This window comes from Drosophila albomicans, chromosome X (genome assembly GCF_009650485.2).
Source record: "Drosophila albomicans strain 15112-1751.03 chromosome X, ASM965048v2, whole genome shotgun sequence".
Lineage (NCBI taxonomy): Eukaryota > Metazoa > Arthropoda > Insecta > Diptera > Drosophilidae > Drosophila > Drosophila albomicans.
The window spans coordinates 8,762,003-8,786,861 of record NC_047627.2 but is presented as its reverse complement, the minus strand read 5'-3'; the positions used below and the strand labels follow the sequence as shown (position 1 = coordinate 8,786,861).

Below are 24,859 nucleotides of genomic sequence, written 5' to 3'. Positions count from 1 at the left end.
ATTTGTTTTATTAAAACATATTATTTTATTCACTTTAATTTAATAAGTAATTCATGTTGTTATTGTTACTCTATTTCGTAAGCATAATTTGCACATTATAATTTTAATTTATTTTAATTTGAAATCCTTTAATTTATTACAGTTTCTCTCGCCTACGCTAAAGGCATAAACCTCTCATAACAATGTATGTATATGTATATCAATTTATAATTTATTATATAAGCAACACTGAAAAGGGGATTTTAAATCGAAATGTCTGTGAAACAAGCGAAGCATTTAATCTGTGTGTGAACGGTGAATTGGGTTGGGCAACCCTGCACTTTCATGCCATAATTAATAGCTGAAGCAGAACGAAGCCTGCTTTGGCCCAGATAAGTGTTAATTTGGAAGACAGAGGACGCACAAAGGACTGCAAATTCAGAAATCAATTTGATATCTTGTCTACACCGTGACGAGAAGGAATGAAAGGGAGAGTGAAAGTAACAATTACTTTGTGTGGTTTCCTCAGGCTGTGTGTGTGTCTTATGGGCTCAGAGGCAGCAGCAGAAGCAGAAGCAGCAGCAGAAGCAGCAGCTGTCTTTGATCAAAATGTGAAATTTTTCGGTTCTGTTGACTCAACAAATTTGTACGAGATGTTCAAACAATTGCTGAAGAACTAAGAACTAAGAACTGAGATGTGAGTTGTGATTTCGATTCTGATTCTGATTGTGATTGTGATTTTGAGACTCGAGATTTGTGTGTGTAAGTGGGAAAGTGGAAAGTGGAAAAGTGATTGTGGCTAGCTCTGACGCTTTGTTTGACTGCGCCCCCAGGCTCATCAACAAAATTGCAGCCACATAAATCCCAATGGCCTGCAGCTGCAGGTAGCCAGGCAACCGGGCAACCAGAGACTTCTGGGTCTCTGAGTCTGGGCAAGGGCAATGGCAAGGTCAACTTTCCTGCTAGCCAGCTGCCAGCTGCCAGCACACTTTGCTTTGGCAGTTGCAAGGACTGACTACACGTTGCCAGCTTCTTTTTGAAAGCAGAGCGAGGGAAGGTCGCTTGTAAGTTACCGCAAGCTGCAACTAAGGAGCAAGGTTTTAGCAGGCTAAACGAGAACACGTTTCGCCTGCTGCCAACTGCCTGACTGCCTGACTGCTGCCCCTTTTTGCTCTCAAGGTTAGCGTGGCAATTAATGTTGCAATGTCTACACACACACACACACAAAGAAACATATACAGTTACACGTGTTGTCTCCCCGTTTGGTTGTGATATTAAAAATGCATTTCTCATATGCCGAGCCGAGCGCAAATAAATATGAATAACTCAAAAGCGCATTTTAATTAACTGTCCGCCATTGTGCTGCCCAAAACCACCTAAAACCCTCTTCAACTATCTCTCTCTCTCCCTTTTTCCCTCTCACTCTCTTTGTGGTTGCCGCTGGCCTCTATTTAATGCAGCATTGTCAGCTCCCACAACAGTCAATTAAATGCCCCAAATGCAATGGCAGCCACTGTCACAGTTACACTTACACTTACAGTTACAGTTACATTCACAGTTACATTTACAGTTACAATTGCAGCGACAGTTAGCTGTGGAAACTGGTTGCAGTTAAGGTAACAGTTACAGCCTAAAATCTCTGGCTAATGAAATGAAACTCGATTTGAGTAAACACGAACTACACAAATGTATAGTGTGGCATAACAGTGGCTACTAAATGTAGGCCTACGTGTTGGTTGGCTCGCTCGATTAAAGCGCTGCAGTTTCATGCATATTCATTTGCAGCTCTTACATTTTTAATGGCCATCATAAAGTTAGCACTTATTAAAATGTTTATTTACGTGTGCGTGTTCATAGCTTAAACATAAATTTCAGCATTAAATGGAATTTAAAATAAGTATTTATAACTATTTCTTAAGTTACTATACATTCATTGGCCAACAAACTGCAAATTAAACTTGCATTTATAAACAGAATTAAAGCTTTTAGAATTAAATACAACTCTCAACTTATTTAAATTTACTGGAACAACTTTCTTAAACATTTTATTTGTGGTCACCATAAATAGAAATTAAATTTTATACACAGAGAAAAAGAAATTTAGATTGATAAAATAAAATCTTGAAACAAAATTTGTGGCTTGATAAAAATTTAAAACAAGAATTTTTAAATTGCAAATTTTGAGATTGAAATCTTGCTTCAAGAATGTTTTTCGAGAGATTCTAGATTTTATTCTTAATTTTAACACGTTTTCTCTTTCTGTGTGCAATTAATTAATTATAGGAAATTTTACTACGTGTGAGTTTACAGTTTAAATTTACATAGCGAAGTAGTTCCAGCATTTTTGCATTTTATTGACATTTATAATAACTGTCAATTCATTAAAATTTACTACTTCACATTGATTAAATATTTTATTAGAATTCACAAGAAGATATCAATTTATTTGTGTACGTTAATTGATAACTAAAAACTATATTTGCTAGCCAAATTGAAATCATCAAATAATTGCTACATTTAATATTTTATTACAATTTAATTTAGCTATAAATTGATTTAATTTTACTTCCCCTAAATAAATATACATTTATGTGTAATTTATAAGCTTAAAACTGCATTCATATTTAAAACCCCTTTTTATATGGTATATAGGAATATTTATCATTAATTTATAATCAATTTGAACACTCGTAAAAGTGTGTTTGATTTCCATTGAAATGCGAATAATATTTACAGTTGACAATTCGCACAACGAGCTACAGGTTTTAGAGCAATGAAAATCAGTTCTAATCATTTATGCGCAGGCATCATAAATTCCGCTCAATGCGTTTTTATTTGTTGTATAGTAAATCGAGCTTGCGGGCCGCATACTTTTCTAATACGCTCTGATGGCTTTTGTCATAAATTTTTTTTGGGGGAGTGCCATCAAAAAAAGTGTCAATAAAAGTTGTGTTAATTTGTAAAACGCGCGAGACCAGAACGAAAAAGTATAGTACAACAATTTCAATCACTGCAAGGAGGGGAGGTGGTGAAGTGAAGTGAGTGCTCATAATTATGAGCAATGGCAAAAGGAATGCGGCGGGAATCGACAACTTTGGCACTTTAAGTGCTTCAAGAATATTTCTCAATGTTGTTGTTGCTGCTGTTGCTTATTGCAATTTAATTAAGAAAAACAAAGTAGAAAATTTTACTGCTGGCAAAGCGACTTAATAGCAGGCTGATGCGGAGGCGGGGTAGTAAATACGAGGGGGGAGGGGGGAGCACTAGCTTTGTGGAGGCGCTTGGCTTTTTGCTTGCCTGTACCTAGAGGGGCAAGTGGTTCGAGGGGAGATGGAGGAGGAGTAAAAGACTAACGAAGCGTGCCATGATTTGCCTTTGGCTTCTCGCGGTCTTTTGTTTGTCTGTGTGTGTGTGTGTGTGTGAGCGTGTCACTGTGTGAGTGCGAGTTCAAATACGAGTAAAAATTAGGAAAAAGAATATACTTGAACACAATAAAGTAAAAGCAAAGCGAAAAGGAAAGCGGAAATGATGTGCGGCCATTTTGAAGAGACAAAGCCGGCGGCCAACAAAGCGGCGAACTGAAGAACTGGAAAAGTGGCGAACAGTAGCGGAGAGAAAGAGAGAGAGAGATATAGAGGGGGAGGGAGAGACGCAAAACTCGTTACAGCTGCGGTTGCCCTGTCAAACAACTCGGCCAGCTAATGGTTTCTTTATTATACCCGCTACTCAGAGGGTAGAAGGGTATGATAACATTTGTGCCTCCAGGAAATGTACTCCATAAAATATATTGTACATATATATTCCTGATCACTGGATCGTCATAGGTTCTCTTTTGCATTGGTTGACTATGTGGTATATTTTGAATGTACTAGTATATAAATATTGCAATTATAACTTTCAGTATTTTTTTAGCGTATATTGGTATATATGAAGATTGGGTATACATTAAATTAAATATACATTTCAATATATATTACAGTATTTCTCAGCTCAGTAATATTTCAATATTCCAATACATTTGGTATATTTTTTTAATATAAATTAAGTATGGTATACGAAATATAAATTTTTGTATATTGTACATATATATTCCTGATCACTGGATCGTCATAGGTTCTCTTTTGTATTGGTTGACTATGTGGAAAATTTGAAATGTAGTAGTATATAAATATTGCAATTATAACTTTCAGTATCTTTTAGCATATATTGGTATGTATGAAGATTGGGTATACATTAAATTAAATATATATTTTGGTATATTTCAGTATTTCTCAGCTCAGTAATATTTCAATATTCCAATAGATTTGGTATATTTTTTAATATAAACTAAGTATGGTATACCAAATATACATTTTAGTATTTTTCGGTATTCGAATTGGGTACAGTAAAAATCTATTTTAACATATTCTAGTATTTCAAGTATATAAATTCAGTATATTTTTCGAATAATAGCACTCCACTTAACTTTTATTAAAAATGGGCAGCAGTAACTTACAGTCGAGCACAACCGATTGTATATTTCTTACATATTTTTTGTATTTCTTTTTATGCTTCCCCCCCGCTATTTTTCTTTTTACATTTTATTCACAATTTTCTTTTTGTTTTTGTCATTTTTGGAGCTTCAAGTCCATGTCAATTATTTGCATTTTGGTTTGGATTTGATGTGGCAAACAGACAGAAAGATAGACGGACGGATGAACAGTAGGTAAACGAGCGACAGTTAAAAGTGCTTCGATTGCATGCAAGAGGGCGCACGGTCTACAAATCTGAAAAACAGCAGCGGGGTCAAGCACAACCAAAGAAGCGAAGAGTGTGTGTGTGTATGTGTGTGTGAGTGTCGCAGCACTTGGTAGCGCATTGAGGCGCTCATGCATAATTCCCGTTGGCCGCGCTTGAGCAGAGCTCTGCTGGCCATAACCATTTGGCTGCCATTTTTAGCATGCCCGCAAAACTTTTTGCCCAGCAGCAAAACAAAAAAAAAAGTAGAAGGAACAAAGTTGAATGACCACAAAGCATGCTGTTTGTTTTGTATTTGTTTTGTGATCAGCATTGATATGAAAATAATTATCGTCGCAAAACAGATTCTAAATAAAGTATATTTTAAAGAATAGCATTTATAGCACTTAAATGAAGAAAATACATAGCAACAATATTATGTGGGAGAAATACAAAACTTGCTTTGTAAAACTTTGTTTTGCCATTGTTTGTTTTATGCAATTCTTCGATCAAGAGTGATCGCGTTGCTCAAAAGAGATGGAGGAGAAATAAAGGGAACTTAACTAACATCAAGAGAGAGTGTTGACAGAATCTGTATTTGTTGTCACTCATCCTAGTACAATTTATTTAGTTGCTACACAATTCTTGGCTAAACTACCCGCTAGTATTAATTATAACACGTGGCATTAAAAGATGGGAGCAATGCAGCAGGCGGAAGGTCGCAACATGTGTAAGCGAGATGCTTGAATTGCATAATTATGCAATGCGTTGGCGTTTTGCGGCCTCTGCTCTGCTCTGCTCTGCTCCTGATTCGGATTCTGATTCAGATTCTGATTTGCATATTTTTATGCTGCGAGTGTTATTCAACATTACGCATGCGTCGTCGTGTGTGTAAGTGTGTCTGTGCTCGCTGGCAACGTTATGAATATTGCGTATTAAAATGCAAATTAAAGCCAAATTAGCACGCCTTTCAAGTGGGCGTAAAGTGCCGGCTCATGGATGATGTATGCTACACTTATTGCTGCCGTTGCCGTTGCCGTTGCTGCTGATGCTGCTGCTGCTGGTGATGTTGCCATAGCAATGGCAATGGCTGACATGTGAGTGTGACACGAGTCGCCTTGAATTAGTCGACAAAGTCGACCGACAACTGCAGCCCATGTGTAGCAGTAAATCCCACAATGGACACTCGACTGGGGAATAAGTTCGTTGCTTCCTTCCAACTCCTCCTATTTCCTTCTCTGCTGTGACAATGCGCACTTGACCGCAATCATTCAATTTCCAATTTCATGGATTGCCCCCCAATGGCAATTATGCTGCGTGTGTCAATCATCTGACACCAGCATAAATCTACTTCCCCTCCCTCTCTCTCTTGCTGGCTCTCTTTTAAACTCAAAAGTGTGTGCTGTCTTTTTTACTTTGTGAATTTTTATGCAGTTTACGATTGTGAATGAGTTTCACATTCATTTATTTGGCACCTCGTAAACTTGACAGTCGCTCACACTCGCCCACAATTTTATGTTTACCACAAAACTCAAACACACATCGTTACTTATGTATGTGTTTGTGTGTGATAAAATTGTCACAAAGTGTGTAATTTATTACCATCGCTTTTTATGGAACTCAATGCTGGCAAAAACTTTCTTAATAAGATCGATTCGAAAATTGCAATTTTTGCTCTCATTTCATTACTTTTTCCCACTCATTAAAAGCTGCTTTAAAGCGAGTTAAGAATGTGGAAAAAGTTGTATATGATTTAATGACGATCGACATTGATATCGGTAATCACTGGATCTCACTTGCATTGGTTGGCAATCTGGTATATTTTGTACTTCATGGTATATTTTGAATGTTGTAGGATACCAACTATACTAGTTTTAGCTTTTGGTATATTTCAATATATATAGAGATAAATGAATTGGGTACAAAATATGGATTCCGGTATAGTATGTAATTTTATTCAGTATATAAATTCGGTATATTTTTACACTGCTTAACTTTTGTTGAACAAAAGCAGCTAGTATCCTATGGTCGAGCACACTCGATTGTAGCATTTTTACATTTTTTGTATTTCCTTTTAAGTTAAGATTGTGACAAAAGTTGTATGTTTTTTATTGACGATCGATATTGATAGCTGAAATCACAGGAATTTGAAATTTATCTTGCACACGAAATGGAATTTTAATTGAATTTAAATTCATATAGAACAAAAACTTGTTCGTTTGTTGCCAACATTTTGAATTTGATGAGTTTATCAAAAATGTTTGCAGTTGAATGCGTCGCACTTTTAAAGCGCAGAACTTTGATGCTAAAGCATTAGATGCGCTGTTATCCGTTAATTAATTTGCGGATTATTTGGCAATGGGGAGCAATGCAATTTGTTTTTTGTAATACATGCTTTAAAGCGTATGTATAACAATATCATTGAGTTTTTATCACGGCGCTGCCTTTGATGGCACATCAAGTTACAGGCATAAGCATAAGCATAAGCATAAGTACAAGTGGATGTGAGGACAATTTGACTGTCTTCTGGTTGTCACCTGGCCAGGGACAGAGACTGAGACTGCTACTGAGACTCAGACACGAGACAAGGACAGCGACAGGCCAATGTCAATGCTAGCGACAAGGTGACGGCAGAGTGAGAGCTGTGCTCAGCTACCCTGACTGCTCGTAAAGCGCGTGTAATGCCGTTAATACCAATTTCAGTGCTTACAAATTGCGCATACGACGCGTGTGGCAGAGCATGGCATAGCGTGGTCTGGCATGGGTGACAGCAACAACAACAGCGACAAGCGTAACTTATTTTTGCTTAGGAAATGGAAATTTCAATATGTCAGCGACAGCAGCAGCATCCGCGTGTTTGAACCCGAGAGGAAACACACACACTCACACACACACACACATACGCTCGCTGTAACAGCAACCAATAACAACTTCAAACATCTACGCAAACCCTCAGCACACTGTCAGCTGTCATATATCCTCCGGTGTTTATTGACAGACGTGTCTGTCAGTCTGCTCTTTCTAGTGTCTCCTGTCTCCCTCTCAATGCGAGCGCTGCATAACTTTCCCCAGCTGGCAACTTTAATTAGCATTCTGACTTATTGGGAATTGTAATTGTATTGCTCTCTCTTGCCTTCTCCTCTCTTGTTTCTCCTGTCCTCCGCTTGTGGACACATCCATTGCAAATACAATAACGAAAATTGTTCGTATCTTAATCGTATTACTAAAGCAGTCGTCCACAATCACAATGCCACAAACTGCACGACAAGTTTTCGAGAGTAACTCAATTCTTTTAACACATTTCTTTTGTTGCCAATTTCTATTTTCTGGTTGCAGACCTTGCACTGACTTTTGCTACAACTGAAATTGTATTGCGATTTCTGAAATGAAGTATTTTCAAAGTCGAAAATGTTTTTGATTTACCAATTTATTTTGTGGTTAGCCTTGAAATGCGTTTGACTGCCATCGAGATTGTGTTTCGAGCTCTTTTGCGAATATTGCTTAAACATTTTCAAAATGAGTTTTTATTTGTCGGTTTACTTTGTGGTTATCCTTGAAATGAAGTGGGAATGCGATTCGATCTCTGAAATTAATATCTTTAGTTGTTTACTTTAGAACATTTATATTTTTAAAATTAAAAATGTTTTTGATTAATCAATTTATTTCATAGTTAGTCTAGTTGCTAATTAATAACTTGAAATAAGTTTTACCACAATAAAAACTGTTATTCTATCTCTAAAATAAATACTTTGTAGGGCTGAATATTAATACTTGAAATAAGTTTAACGACAATTGAGATTGTGATCTCTTGAATGCATATTGCTTAAATATATTCAAAGAATTGGAAGTATTTTTGATATATATATTACTTGTGCTTATATTTACGAACTTAGTTTTACTTCAGTTCAAGTTGTGTTAGAATTTCGTAAATGAATGTTTTCAAAGTTGAAAATGTTTTAGCTTAGTCGGTATTCTTGATGCTAGTTTGAATACCATTGAAATTGTGACCATGATTTTGATTTATCTAGTTTGTCGCAAACTTGTTGAATTAATGGTTTTCAACTGCCATTAAGCTTAGCTTAGGGCATAGAAAAGTCGTTTATTCGATAAAGTTGCAAGCCAATTTTATGTAGCATACTTTTGAGCGTCGCCTGGTGTGAAGTACGACCAACTAGTGGTTGCTGCGGCGTTGGCACCAATTAGTAAATCAATTAAAAGTTTCGCTTGTCAACGAGTCCACACACACACACATACACTCGCGCGACGAAAAGGGCGTGGCATTTAAAGCACATTTGCATGCACATTCCGAAAGTAACTTTTGCTGAGATCGAAATTGAAACGGAACGAGTTAAAAGAGCTAAAGCGTTTTGGCGAGCTCTGAATGTTTTAGCATTAAGTGAGAAACATAATAATATATTAATAATAGCAATAACAATAGTAATAATAATAACAACAACAACACAGTTAATAACAACGAACGCGAGACGCGCTATTGAGTAATAATAAAAACGAAAGAAATATTAGAGAAACGCGTGCAAAATGTCGGTGGACTTGAGCGCCCAACAGGAGCCGACGATATCCGTGATAACCACTGTGCCGGTGGCTCAAAATGGTGGCGAAATGGACGCCCTGCTGCTGGGACGCATTGGGGTAAGTGTTGTCTGAAGTAGTCGTAGTCGTAGTCGACATGCAATTAAACATGCTTACATCGAACTCGAACAACAGCAACAAGAAATACAACAACCAAAACTAAAACTATTCTCGTACTCTCGACTACAAAATACTTGCATTTATTTCTCCTTTCAAAAAAAATTACTAAACCAAAGCAAACTTACAAAGTAGCAAAGTGCGTGACGCCTAGCCAACAAATATATATATATATATACCATATATAATATATAGTAGCCATATACATATATATATATATTTGTATGTATGTCTTTGTCTGTATACGCACAAAAGTTTCAATTGGCGTGCATTTTAGCTAGACAAATATTTGACTTGGCTTTCGTTTCGTCTTGTTTTTTTCACTCTCTTGTTCTCTCTGCTTTTCTAGTATTCTTGTGTCATTTTCTCATTCATTTCACACTTTACTCTAGTATTTTGCTCTGGCAAATAAGTGTAGAACTTAAGCAACTTTGCTTCTCTCTCTTTCTCTGTTGGCTGCGTGCGCGTAATTCGCCCCATTGAATTGAATTATGTTTTCTTCTTCATCTTCGTTTTGTCGCTATTAACTTTTATTATTAACTGGAAACGTAGTTGCAACCCGTTCTGAAAAGAAACGCTTTACCTTTTGACTAGGACACATCAAATATATAATATATAGTATAACTATTTCTTAGCTAAACACTCGCTCGCTCTCTCTATCTCTCTCTGAACTCTTAAGTGCTGACACTGTTTAACATCTTCACTTCACCTTCACCTTCACTGCCAACTTCAACTCAGTTCACAAAACTCAGCGTAAGTATCGTAGTGAATAATTAATAGTAAAGTGTTTATTCAACCGCACACAGCTGAAGAGACACGCCCAGGTATAGATATATACGTAGATATATATACCATATACTATATGAATATAGCTTAGATATATCCTATCACAAACGTTGCTTCGATTCAGTTGCTTCGCGGCATTTTTCACAATTGCTTCAATAGAAAAATAGAAGTGCCTTTGGCTCGATACAAAAATGGTTTTAAGCCTACACAACTATGTCGATGATGTGCATGAGCAAGCAGAGGTAAACATTATTTACTCTACACCACACACCCGTCGTATACTTAATATCAGCTGGCTGCAAGCCATTTTATTTGAATTAAACAAAACACAATGCAAACGCTGATGCACACACACTTCAAGGTATTTTAAATGCTGTCTATTATTGTAAAATTAACTTTGAAATAACATTTCACACATATTTTCATAATTTCTCATTTACTGAACTGCAATTCAATAAACAGACTTTTAACTTTGTAGTGGTCGCTTGGACCGCCAACATTTATTTGGTGGGCCTAAAAGTAGGCAAAGGTTTTTTTTTGCCAAGTAGGAAAAATGCCAGCGCCACGGCACTAGATGTAGAAAATAGTAGTTAATGTAATATATTTATTAAAGTTATGTTTATGTATGTTAATAATCTAATTTTTGTTAGTTAAATGTTAAATGTATAATAATTGTTTAATGTTAGTAGAAACTTTTAGGATAATTGTATTTTGTTGGCACAAATTTATTAGCGCCATCTGTGTGTGGGGCTTGGCAACAACAAAAAGATTTTTGCGATAGATGCATCTTGAGGCAGTGAATGTCAAAGAATGGGAAGTTAAGAATGCATCAAAGATTAACGCCCTATTGACAAGCCAGTTTTTTTCTCATTCGTGCTGGTCATGCAATCTCAAAAAGGCATTTTCTGAATTGGTTGTGACAAGTCGCACCAGGAAAAATACATATATAAATTGAGAATTAAGTGCGACGGTCATAAATATTCAGCCAACAGACATATTCAGTTAAATAAAAAGTGCATAGTGCGAATAGAGAAAGTGTGTGAAAACACCCCTTTTTTTTCGGTCAGCTGCCGATAGCCAACAGGCGGGAACAAAATTTGGAGATTTTCTGGTGCCGTCCAAAAAGGCAGGGTAACTATTGCACTATTGCAGATATAAAGCTTACATGTATTCATGATCTGATTTTCCTTTCACAATCAGACGGCACGTAGTTCCATATTGTACTTTTGGATGTTGTTGGTGCTTACGAAGTTAAGCCACCAAGCAAAGCTCATCCACTCCGCTTCGACAGCCGGCAGTACAAAGCTTGTACTAAAGCTTTGAAAGCTTCTGCACGTCTGCTGCGAAAGCTGCAGCAGATCAGCTGATAGCTGCAAGCGGGAGTCAGCACTGCAATTGGGCACAAATTTGGAGGAGCGATTTACAGCCCTACCGCACCGCCGCCCCCGCAATTTGGATTGGGAGTTGTCCCTAAGAGGGAAAGCAAGGAGAACGGCAACATTACCCCAGATGTGGTATATGCGCCAGTGACCGTGCGACCACCAGAGGAAATGTCTCCGAAGATGATCGTGCCATAGATGATTGTGTTGTTCAGTATTTGTATTTCGACATTGTTTATTTTGGGCCTTCTGCCACTTAGTTAGTGCTTCTCTGTAATATATTTGGTTCATTTGAAGTCTTGTTTGCGTTCATACATATATGTTGAATGGAAGAAAAACTGTGATGTAAATTTACATATGATTTCGTTGTATAATACACTATGTATCAAATGTAAATGAACTTCATTAGTTACCATAAGTCGTTCTACATATGTCTTGTTCGTAAATACTTTTGTTTTCTGTCATAAATTTGCAATTTTAAAATTACATTTATAATTGTTTGCAAAGTAAACAATGGAACATCTGGCATAAAAGCTCAGATCAACATTTGAGTAGAAAGCTTTTGGTTAGGGCTTTAAATTTTTTTGTTCCACAGCTGCAACCACAACAACATAACAACACACACACACATATCACCGGCTGTGAAAGATCTTTCGTCGCTGGAGAATGCTGTAAGTGAGCTTTTTGTTTATATCTACGTAGCTTTTTTTTCTCGTATTGTTCGCTACCGAGCTTTTTTGTGTATTGCATCTGTTGAATGCAAAGGTTAAAGACCAAACCAAGTTTATCTTTATTTGTTTTGCTGGCAGCTTCATTTCGCTGCGCCTGAGAAACCTTAAGTTTCTTAAGGCTGGGCTTTTGCCGATGGTCCATTGCCATATAAAGATATGGATTCCTAATTAAATAGTTTTATAGTGTATAAAAACTATCTATTATTAGCGATCCATATACAAATTGCAATACGAAATATTGGCTAACTATTTCTATTAATTATATTTATTTCTATATATCTATTTATTTAGTTTTTAAGTATTTATGAAATAGATTTAAATTAGCTTTAATATTTCAACGTCTTTATTTCATATTCCGTCCATGTTATCTTTTGTTTATTTGCCTTTTCTTTATGTTTCTTAATTTAAATAAATTTGTTATAATGTTTAGTATGTGCGAGTAAGTTTGCAAATTTGGAACCATGCAGCATTTGTATGGGGAGGGTTGAGTAACGAGGAGCTTCTCTAAGGGATCCTGTCATTTAAATTGATTTTTCCATTGGCTTTGCAGGATCATGGTAGGGTGGGCGTCTGCACCAATGAGTGCAACGTAAAGGAGAAGTGCTCCAAGTCGAAGGTAGATCCCTAACTTGTCTTTCATCCAGTTTCCTTCTAACTCTTTACCTCTTTTGTTTACTGTCCTTGTATGTCTTTCCCCGATTTTCCCTTTCCTTAAGTACGCGAATTTATTAATAATGTAATTAATCTACGGAAGCATGTAACGGAAAGGATTTTTCCCCTTTAGCCCACTCCCAGCCGACCAGACAACAGCCGTAGCGATCGCGTACACCTTTCGTATCGTTACAAGTACACCAGCTTCTAAAACGAACAAGCTTCGTTACACGTTACAGCTTAATTATATTATTTGGCGCCCAAACGTGAGGCCAGGTTAGCGTAATTGTTTTATTGTACTGTTGTATGTTAGCTAGCCTGTCTTCGAAAAAAAAGTAATATTTGAAATACCCTCCCATCTATCCTTTTTCACTCATTCCTATTCCTTTTCCTTGTTGTGAATATCTTGAGCTTGAATGCCTGATGGTTACAATCAAACTTTAGGCAAAGTGTGCAGAATGTTCATGACGAAAGCTGCAGTGTAACTTGTCTTTCGAGAGAAATACTAGCTTCAAACGAGCTGTATGGCGAAAACAAGAGAGAAAACATTGTCAGCGAACCAAAGTGTATTGGTGCTTATGTGGAGTCTTAGCTGGAGCCAAGTCTTCTTGCGGATAAAACTGCAACTTGCCGCTAGACAGAAACATAGCAATCAATGCAAAGTAAACAATGGAGTTCTTCCGCTTTTCGATTTTGTGTTGATCACAACACATAATCTTTCTGTATTTGGATATTGTTCCTAGATATTCGCTTGGAACAAGTAAGTGGTTTCGAACTATTTAACTTGCCGCTATATCTGGAGCAATTTTTCAGATTCCCTATTTTCTTTGTTTTCAGTATCTACTTTCGACTATTAGTTAGCAACTCTTCCTTCGATAAGTGTTGCATGGTTCCAAATTTATTCATGTTATATTGGTATATTTTTTGTTCGAGTTTGAATTCAAGTACTGTTTATTTATTTAATATTGTTTTGTGTTTCATAAGTTATTTTTTTTGTAAGCAATTTATAAATATTCAAGATGGCCAGACCCGTTAGTGAAAAGTCTAACCCGCTATATCAAAGAATGGCGGGAGAAACTTTTTGTTGTGTATGCTCAAAAGAAGTAGAGTATCCAGCTCAACTGCTAGCAACCGGATGTAATCACTATTTCCATCATGTGTGCTTCAGTACTGCGACTGGAAATAGTAAAGTGTGTCCAATTTGTAAGACTGCTTTAAGCAAATCAACTTTGAGTCTGGCAGAAGAACTAAGTGCAGCTCAGAGTTCAGGCATACAAACACGATCAAAGTCCAAGAGCAGGACAGTAGCGCAAGATCTGTTAGTCGCAGGTTCTAGCAATAGTATACAGACAGGTATACCAGAACCAGTACAGCAGAGTTGTAATGATAATCCAGCATTGGTTGCCGGGCCAGCACCAGTTGTGCAACCAATGTTTAGCTTGCAGCAAAGTATTGCTGAGGCGGTGGCAGCCGCTCTGACGCAGCAGACGCATGTGTTGTCGAAAGCGATCGAAGATGGCTTCCACAGGATGTCATTTAATTCAGTGGCTCAAGGTGGAAATGATCAAGTTCACTCTGCTCCTAGGCAATCGTCTCCAGCCAGGCAACAGCAGCATCAATCATTTGAGCAGCTGTTTGGAATCTCTAACAGAGATGGGGTGGATAGACGAAATCCAGTGCCCGAGATGGTGGCGCCGCAGGCAGAGTTTCGAGAGATGCACAACTTACGGCCTGATAGAATTAGTCAGACCATTTATAACTGGAAGGTACGCTTTTCTGGTCATTCGTCCATGACTGTAGAGGATTTTCTTTATCGCGTCGAAGCGCTAACAAATCAGACACTAGGTGGTGATTTTGAAATGCTAGCTCGGTATGCAAGCAATCTTTTTGAAGGTAGTGCAAGCGAGTGGTTTTGGAGGTATCACCGTAGTGTAACGCGTGTGCGGTGGATTGATTTGAGTATAGCGCTCAGAGCGCAGTTTTCAGACGGACGAACGGACCTGGAAATTAGAACTGCTATCTCACATCGCAAACAAAAGCCGAATGAAACATTTGACAATTTTTATGAGGCGATTGTTAATCTGGCTGATAGGCTCGAACAGCCCATGTCTGAACAGTCATTGTTAGAGGTGCTGCGAGCCAATCTTTTAATCGAAGTCCAGCACGAGTTATTGTATGTCCCAATCAATAATGTAGTGCAATTGCGGCAATTCGTACGGAAGCGAGAGAGATTTTTGCTAAGTACGACTAGATCAATACCAGCTACACGACGTTTTGGTCCACGCCCGCAGATTAATGAAGTCTCAGTGCAAGCGGAATTGGCTACTGGCTCTGACAGGGAAGAGGATGAATCATTTGCTGTTGAGGCGGTGATTATATCCTGCTGGAATTGTCGAAAGCCAGGTCACCACTACCAAGACTGCAAAGCCGAGCGCACTGTGTTTTGCTATGGGTGTGGTGATGCTGATACGTACAGGCCATCTTGCAGAAAATGTATAAGTTCTGCGTCAAAAAACGGGTGGTCTCGTGCACCATTGACAGGTGCACGCAAACTAATATCGAAAGCGACCAATACGGAGTAGTTGATCGTGTAACGACTCCTGAAAATATCCCGGACTTTCTCCACATCCCAGCGATTCCCTTACACAAACGTGAGCAGCAGACTTTGTCGAAAGTTCACGAACATGTAAAAGCACGGTCACGCGACCAAAAACGTAAAAAGACCTTCATTAAGTTAAATAAAGATACTCGCAGAGCACTATTGGCATCTGTGGTAAATAGTTGTAAGGATTTGCGGCCATATGCTGATGTCATCATATTTGACAGAACCATGAGTGGTTTGATGGACACTGGTGCCTCCATAAGCTGCATTGGTGGCAGATTTGCGCAAGAATTGGCAGAAACGCACATTGGTTTTAAACCGATACGTGCAGCTGTACGAACTGCAGATGGCCAAAGCCAAAATATAGTAGGTCGAATTAACACGTCTATCTGTTTTCGTGGTGAATCCAAGAGAATATGGGTGTATATCGTACCGTCATTAACTCAAGAGTTATATTTAGGCATCGATTTTTGGCGAAGTTTTAATCTCTTGCCATTGTTTTTAATGAATAAAGCAAGTGCACACAGGTTAGCAGCGTTAAATTTCGATGACCCATTACAAATACCTTTGACTGATTTGCAGCAAAAGGAATTAGTATCCACTATTAAGGTATTTCCGTCATTTGCTGAAAAAGGTTTAGGCAAGACGAACTGGCTTATGCACGACATAGAGGTGACCGAGTCGAAACCAATTAAACAACGCCATTATGCAGTGTCACCGGCCATCGAAAAACTAATGTATGATGAGCTTGACAGAATGTTAGCACTTGGTGTGATTGAGGAATCCGAAAGTCCTTGGTCCTCTCCAGTTGTTATTGTACGCAAGCCAGGCAAGGTTCGCCTTTGTTTAGATAGTCGCAAGGTGAATGACATAACAGTCAAAAATGCGTATCCCATGCCTCTCATTGACGGCATCTTGAGTAGGTTGCCAAAGGCGAAATTTATCTCAAGTATCGACTTGAAGGATGCGTATTGGCAGATTCCGCTAACTCCAAGAGCGCGCGAGAAAACCGCATTTACAGTGCCGGGAAGACCACTGTATCATTTTACGGTTATGCCGTTTGGGCTATCCAATGCTCCACAGACGATGTCGAAATTGATGGACAAAGTTATTCCACCAGATCTGAGAAATGAAATATTCATTTATCTAGACGATTTGCTGGTAATTTCGGAGTCATTTGACAAACACGTCTCAGTGTTGAGAGCTTTAGCCGATAGGTTAACTCAAGCCGGACTCACCATAAATGTGGAGAAAAGCAAATTCTGTCTGAAAGAGGTTAAATATTTAGGACATGTTATTGGTCATGGTACAATCCAAACGGATCCCGATAAAGTGGCAGCCATTCGTGAGTTTCCTGTTCCGCGATCGTGCAAGCAGGTGCGAAGGTTTTTAGGAACCACTGGGTGGTACCACAAGTTCATAAAAAATTATGCAGAAATTGCTGCTCCAATTTCAGATACCCTTAAGCAGCGAAAATCATTTACTTGGTCCGACGAAGCGCAAAAGGCTTTTGAGAATTTGAAAGAGCAACTTTGTATGGCCCCTGTACTCCATAGTCCTGATTTTGCTACACCATTTGAGATACATTGTGATGCCAGTCACTCAGGTGTTGGTGGAGTATTGATGCAGAAAGATAAGGATGGTAATGACGTTCCAATCGCATTTATGTCTCGTAAATTGAATCGATGTCAGAGAAATTATTCAGTCACTGAGAAGGAGTGTTTGGCAGCGATCATGTGCGTAAAAAAATTTCGAGCATATGTTGAAGGGCATGAATTTGCCATTCATACCGATCATGCTTCATTGAAGTGGCTCATGTCTCAAACAGACTTAAGCTCCAGATTGGCTCGCTGGGCACTCAAGCTGCAAGGTTTTGCTTTTAAGATCGTTCATCGCAAAGGCAGCCAGAACATTGTTCCCGACGCCTTATCACGTGTGCACACTGAAGATTTGTCATCCTTAGGTGTGGATACCTTGATAGATTTACAGTCTGAGCAGTTCGAGTCAAAAGAGTACCAAGAGCTTAAGGACAAAATAAAATCAAACCCGTCTCAGCTACCTGACGTTAAAGTCATCGATAAATATATTTATCGTCGTGCAGAGCACGCGTCCGGCGATCAAGTCGCTGATGATTTGCACTGGAAGTTGTGGGTTCCAAAAGATCTTGTGATAGAGGTATTAAAACAAAGTCATGAGCCTCCTTTAGCGTCTCATTGTGGAATCAATAAAATGTTGGAAAAAATTCGGCGATATTATTATTGGCCAAATTTAGTGTGTGATGTTAAGTCATTTGTAAACGGTTGTGTGGTGTGCAAATGTACCAAACATCCCAATCGTTCGTTACGCCCACCATTAGCTCCAGTAAAAGAAACGCAGCGAATATTTCAAAAGATTTTTATTGATTTCTTGGGACCCTATCCTCGAAGTAAGTCCGGAAATGTTGGTATATTCGTAGTGTTAGATCATTTGTCCAAATACCCATTTTTAAAACCTGTAAAAAAATTCACCACTGATGCTATTATTCGCTTCATGGAAGAGGATTTATTTCATTGTTTTGGTGTACCTGAAACCATTGTATCAGATAACGGTGTCCAATTTAAGTCACATAAGTTCAAGGCTTTGCTCACCAAATACAATGTGCAACATTTTTATACGGCTGTACACGCTCCGCAAGCTAATGCGTCAGAGCGCGTAAATCGATCAGTAATTGCTGCAATCAAGGCTTACGTTAGACCCGATCAAACAAATTGGGATGAGCAACTTAGCCATATCAGTTGCGCATTACGGTCCAGCAGACATTCAGCAATCAATGACAGTCCCTATCGTGTTGCTTTTGGACAACACATGATAGTTAATGGTAATACCTATCCTCTTCTACGAAATTTAGAACTTCTAGAAGACCGTACAGTTAGTTTTGATCGAGAAGATTCCTTTGATATAATAAGGAAAACTGCACAACAGAGTATACAACGGCAGCACGAACAAAACGAAAAACAGTACAATCTTAGAAGTCGAGAAGTAGATTTTAGAGTTGGTCAAGAAGTTTATAGGCGTAATTTTCAGCAGAGTAATTTTGCAAAAGGCTTTAATGCAAAACTGGCCCCAACTTTTGTAAAATCTCGTATTAAGCGTAAGCTTGGCAACAGTTATTACGAGTTAGAAGATACCCAAGGGCGATTCATTGGAAAATATCATGCTAAAGATATAAAACAATGAATCGGGTAGCCAGGAAATTCGTCCAAGCGAGTATCACTCTTTGGAGTTATGACCCCAAAGTGTGATTTTGGCAGGGGGGATTGTAGTGGTCGCTTGGACCGCCAACATTTATTTGGTGGGCCTAAAAGTAGGCAAAGGTTTTTTTTTGCCAAGTAGGAAAAATGCCAGCGCCACGGCACTAGATGTAGAAAATAGTAGTTAATGTAATATATTTATTAAAGTTATGTTTATGTATGTTAATAATCTAATTTTTGTTAGTTAAATGTTAAATGTATAATAATTGTTTAATGTTAGTAGAAACTTTTAGGATAATTGTATTTTGTTGGCACAAATTTATTAGCGCCATCTGTGTGTGGGGCTTGGCAACAACAAAAAGATTTTTGCGATAGATGCATCTTGAGGCAGTGAATGTCAAAGAATGGGAAGTTAAGAATGCATCAAAGATTAACGCCCTATTGACAAGCCAGTTTTTTTCTCATTCGTGCTGGTCATGCAATCTCAAAAAGGCATTTTCTGAATTGGTTGTGACAAGTCGCACCAGGAAAAAAAATACATATATAAATTGAGAATTAAGTGCGACGGTCATAAATATTCAGCCAACAGAAATATTCAGTTAAATAAAAAGTGCATAGTGCGAATAGAGAAAGTGTGTGAAAACACCCCTTTTTTTTCGGTCAGCTGCCGATAGCCAACAGGCGGGAACAAAATTTGGAGATTTTCTGGTGCCGTCCAAAAAGGCAGGGTAACTATTGCACTATTGCAGATATAAAGCTTACATGTATTCATGATCTGATTTTCCTTTCACAATCAGACGGCACGTAGTTCCATATTGTACTTTTGGATGTTGTTGGTGCTTACGAAGTTAAGCCACCAAGCAAAGCTCATCCACTCCGCTTCGACAGCCGGCAGTACAAAGCTTGTACTAAAGCTTTGAAAGCTTCTGCACGTCTGCTGCGAAAGCTGCAGCAGATCAGCTGATAGCTGCAAGCGGGAGTCAGCACTGCAATTGGGCACAAATTTGGAGGAGCGATTTACAGCCCTACCGCACCGCCGCCCCCGCAATTTGGATTGGGAGTTGTCCCTAAGAGGGAAAGCAAGGAGAACGGCAACATTACCCCAGATGTGGTATATGCGCCAGTGACCGTGCGACCACCAGAGGAAATGTCTCCGAAGATGATCGTGCCATAGATGATTGTGTTGTTCAGTATTTGTATTTCGACATTGTTTATTTTGGGCCTTCTGCCACTTAGTTAGTGCTTCTCTGTAATATATTTGGTTCATTTGAAGTCTTGTTTGCGTTCATACATATATGTTGAATGGAAGAAAAACTGTGATGTAAATTTACATATGATTTCGTTGTATAATACACTATGTATCAAATGTAAATGAACTTCATTAGTTACCATAAGTCGTTCTACATATGTCTTGTTCGTAAATACTTTTGTTTTCTGTCATAAATTTGCAATTTTAAAATTACATTTATAATTGTTTGCAAAGTAAACAATGGAACATCTGGCATAAAAGCTCAGATCAACATTTGAGTAGAAAGCTTTTGGTTAGGGCTTTAAATTTTTTTGTTCCACAGCTGCAACCACAACAACATAACAACACACACACACATATCACCGGCTGTGAAAGATCTTTCGTCGCTGGAGAATGCTGTAAGTGAGCTTTTTTGTTTATATCTACGTAGCTTTTTTTTCTCGTATTGTTCGCTACCGAGCTTTTTTGTGTATTGCATCTGTTGAATGCAAAGGTTAAAGACCAAACCAAGTTTATCTTTATTTGTTTTGCTGGCAGCTTCATTTCGCTGCGCCTGAGAAACCTTAAGTTTCTTAAGGCTGGGCTTTTGCCGATGGTCCATTGCCATATAAAGATATGGATTCCTAATTAAATAGTTTTATAGTGTATAAAAACTATCTATTATTAGCGATCCATATACAAATTGCAATACGAAATATTGGCTAACTATTTCTATTAATTATATTTATTTCTATATATCTATTTATTTAGTTTTTAAGTATTTATGAAATAGATTTAAATTAGCTTTAATATTTCAACGTCTTTATTTCATATTCCGTCCATGTTATCTTTTGTTTATTTGCCTTTTCTTTATGTTTCTTAATTTAAATAAATTTGTTATAATGTTTAGTATGTGCGAGTAAGTTTGCAAATTTGGAACCATGCAGCATTTGTATGGGGAGGGTTGAGTAACGAGGAGCTTCTCTAAGGGATCCTGTCATTTAAATTGATTTTTCCATTGGCTTTGCAGGATCATGGTAGAGTGGGCGTCTGCACCAATGAGTGCAACGTAAAGGAGAAGTGCTCCAAGTCGAAGGTAGATCCCTAACTTGTCTTTCATCCAGTTTCCTTCTAACTCTTTACCTCTTTTGTTTACTGTCCTTGTATGTCTTTCCCCGATTTTCCCTTTCCTTAAGTACGCGAATTTATTAATAATGTAATTAATCTACGGAAGCATGTAACGGAAAGGATTTTTCCCCTTTAGCCCACTCCCAGCCGACCAGACAACAGCCGTAGCGATCGCGTACACCTTTCGTATCGTTACAAGTACACCAGCTTCTAAAACGAACAAGCTTCGTTACACGTTACAACTTACAACGAATCGATAGCTGCTTTTGTTATTAATAATGTTGCGTGTCCTCGGGATGGGAATGCAAAAACTTTTCGAATGCATTCAACTTGTTTATAAAGCCGTTATATCATTTAATACTCACTTGGCTGCGTGTTAATTAGAAAGCTTACGACTCGCAGCACACGAAGAAACAAGCAACAAAAAACAATTGCTAACTTTTTGCTGCCGCTGAGCTAGTTTATTTCTATGGCTGCAATGAATGCACATAAGAAGCTAAACGAAGCGCAGCGCAACGCAGTGAGTCCTGTGTGTGCAGGTAAGTGCTGTCCTGATAATTAAGTGGCCAAATTTAATTAAGCCCAAAAAAAACAAAAACAAAAACAAATGCAACTCAATCAAGCTAAAAGGCGGCAATAAAAAAACAAACAGAGAATGCACATGCGCTTAGCACTTCAGTTTATTTTACGTTTCCTGCATTCCGTTTTTCTTTTTTTTTCTTCGTTACAAGTTCACACACCCTCGAAATGTTGCGTATACGCGGGGTTGTGCACTGCTCGCCTCATTATAATTGCGAATTAAAATTAATTCTGCTTATCGACACCCAAACGAAGTATCAGTTAGTCGGGCGCCCTTATTTGCTCTCGCTTCGTTTCATTGCGTTTCGTTCGTGTGTGCTGTTTTATTTTATTATTTTGTTGAAGGACACTCACAATGACGTCGTCGCCGTCGTCGTAGTTGGGAGCTCATGTGAAACAAGCTCATTAAAGTGCCAAGTGCAGCCATTTGATTATGCTTCATAAAAATGAAAATAGAAATTCGACAAAGCCGCCGCTGCACTTGCTGCAACAGCTGTCGATGCAGTTCGCTTTCGTTTTCGTTTTTTTTTTTTTCAACCACTCTCTCAAATACCTCCACTTCATCATCACATTCATCCCTTTCGCCTCCGCTTGCTGCCTGCTGGAACAGTTAAGCCGTTTTCATGCCAACAGCAGCTGTGTTTTCTACACTAAGCCATAGCTCTATTCATAGTAGTTTTTCCTCCACTCATTTCTAGTTTTTGTTTTTGGCATTTTTGTGTTAAACCTTATTTTTGACAAGAAGGCGTCAGAAATCTATAAAAAAAAAACTAGGTTCCCCTATCGAACGGAGCTTGTTTTTCGGTTTACAATTTAATATTAAAGATACGACAGAGAAATGGCAATTGTTTAGTCTGCTGATTAAAAGAGGAGAAATGAGGTAATGCTGACTATGCTTTAAAATATGTTCTTAACATATAAATTAAAAATTAACTAAAATATGCGCTTAGTAAGTGCATGCTTAATAAGTGGTAAGTACCTGCTTAAAAAGTAAATACTATATGTATAATGTGTATATAATTTTTGGAATTTTTCGCAATTTATTTGAATATTGTATTACTACTTTAATTTGATATTCCATAAAAACCTTAAAAGGCAGGCATAAAAAGATGGTAATTTTAGTGTTTGAAAATTAATCTGTAAGAATTTTTTAACAATACAAAATACTAACAATCTAATTTATTTTTGCATAGTATTTTTTAACCGATGATTCTTTCAAACAATGATTGTATTATTGCTTACAATCAATTTTAAATAGTATTATGAAAATAACTGAATAAGCAAATGTGAACCGATTATTTAATGTATCTTTACAATATCATATTATTATCTTTACAATATCATATTATTATTAAATTTTATATTTTTGATATAATTTTTATTTAAGCTATACATCTTTAAAATATAAATTAAATAATTGTTTCTTTAATAACACATTTAATATTCAAATTATTTCTTAAAATTACTTTTTTTGAAAAAATAACTAAATGAGAATTTTATAATTTAAAAATCAATAATTTTAAGTTATTTTTACAATACAATTTCGAATTAATGTTTAAATGCGATTAGCTCTTTTTGGAAAAATAAATGAATAAGCTACCACAAAAAGATTTTTCATATTTTTTTTATAATACATTTAATTTACAAAAATGCATAAAATGCTTTACTGCTTTCGTTTAGCTTTTTCATGTATTGTATCAAAGTAAATAGGTTGTATGTAGAGTACGCAAAATTCGTTCTGGTATTTGCTGCAGTAATACAAATTTCTTTTGCTTGTTTGATTTTCGTTTCACATGAGCAAAGAAATTTTTCTGGAAAATATTTCTTATGAAAATGCGAGAGCAGCTTCTGCATGGCAGAGCAAGTATGCGACTGTGCATGTGGGTGTCTGTGTGTGTGCATACGAGTGTGTGTGTGTGTTTTAGTGAGTTCCATAAAGGTAATCGAAATTTTTTAATCTTTTGCATCGCTAAACCAATTTGCTTATCGGGGAAAAGTGAGAAGTGCAAAAAAAGCTTTAAAGTTGTTGAGCAACTGCAATCAGTTGGCCAAGGTGGCAAGCCATATATGATTGGGGGCGTGGCAGGAAGAACGAAGAAGGGGGCGCAGACTGATGACTGTGACTGTTGCAATTTGGTAAATTGATTTGCTCAGCTGCTGGCGAAGATCTCACACACAAACAATGTGTGTGTGTGTGTGTCTCAACATGGATTGACATGGATCAGTGCAGTGCAATTGCAATTGAAACAACGAGCATTTTGTTGCGCCGCATAATTGATGAGCTGGACAGATGACGATGATGATGGAGTGAAAGAGAGACGCATATATGTAGGCAAAGAGAGGGAGAGAGGGAGAGAAGATGGGCGCGTGTGGAGTGACTGACAGTGAATGAAGCGTTGCGCACGTTAATCGAATTAAATGCAGGCCACGTTGTCTCCATAGTCACCGCACACACACACACACTCACACACATACACACACACACATACTTACGGACTCACGTATGGTTGTGATGAACCTGTACAATATGGCGTAACTGTTAGCCGAGAGCGGTAAGCTTGATTGAGTTCAAAATCAGATTTGTTGTTCGCCTCTCACATTGCAAATTGAAATAAAAACGAAACGTGACATTTGGTTGTGGCAACAGGCGCCCGCAGGCCTCACACACTCACACACATGGTCACACACTCACACACACACACACACTCGGGCAAAACGGGGTATGTAAAATGTCTAACAATATGGCAGAGCAGTTAAAGCTGATTGTGGCAAAGGCACAGGGCGTAAACCCCTCGAAGCTATGCGTGTGTAAGTGTGTGTGTGTGTGTGTATGTGTGTGTTCTCTTCTCCCTTTTTTGTTTCCTTTTTTATACCCGTTGCCCATAGAGTAGAAGGGTATTATAACTTTGTGCCTTCAGGAAATATATGTCACAGGCAGAAGAATGCAGCTCCGATTCTATAAAGTATATACATATATTCTTCATCAACCTCAACAGTCGAGGCGATATAGCCATGTCCGTTTATTCTTCTGTCTGTCTGTCCGTATATAACACTAGATCTCAGAGACTTCAAGAGATAGAGCTCAAATTTTCGACTGCACTTGTTATGTCGAGCTCATTTACGCCCCGCCTAATAACAAGTAG

At 37.8% G+C, this 24,859-nt stretch overlaps 1 protein-coding gene across 2 annotated transcripts in view; it reads left to right on the top strand.

Annotated features, from left to right (window-relative positions):
• Positions 1-24,859, top strand: part of LOC117577963 (inactive dipeptidyl peptidase 10) — a 146,611-nt gene that overhangs the window by 25,985 nt on the left and 95,767 nt on the right. The window contains exon 2 of one of the 2 annotated variants that reach the window (XM_034263014.2): positions 9,160-9,345. The exons of the other annotated variant lie outside the window; for it this stretch is intronic. Coding sequence (XP_034118905.1) covers positions 9,235-9,345 — 111 coding nt within the window. The 5' untranslated portion in view covers positions 9,160-9,234. The remainder of the gene's footprint in view (positions 1-9,159; positions 9,346-24,859) is intronic. 2 annotated transcript variants of the gene reach the window in all.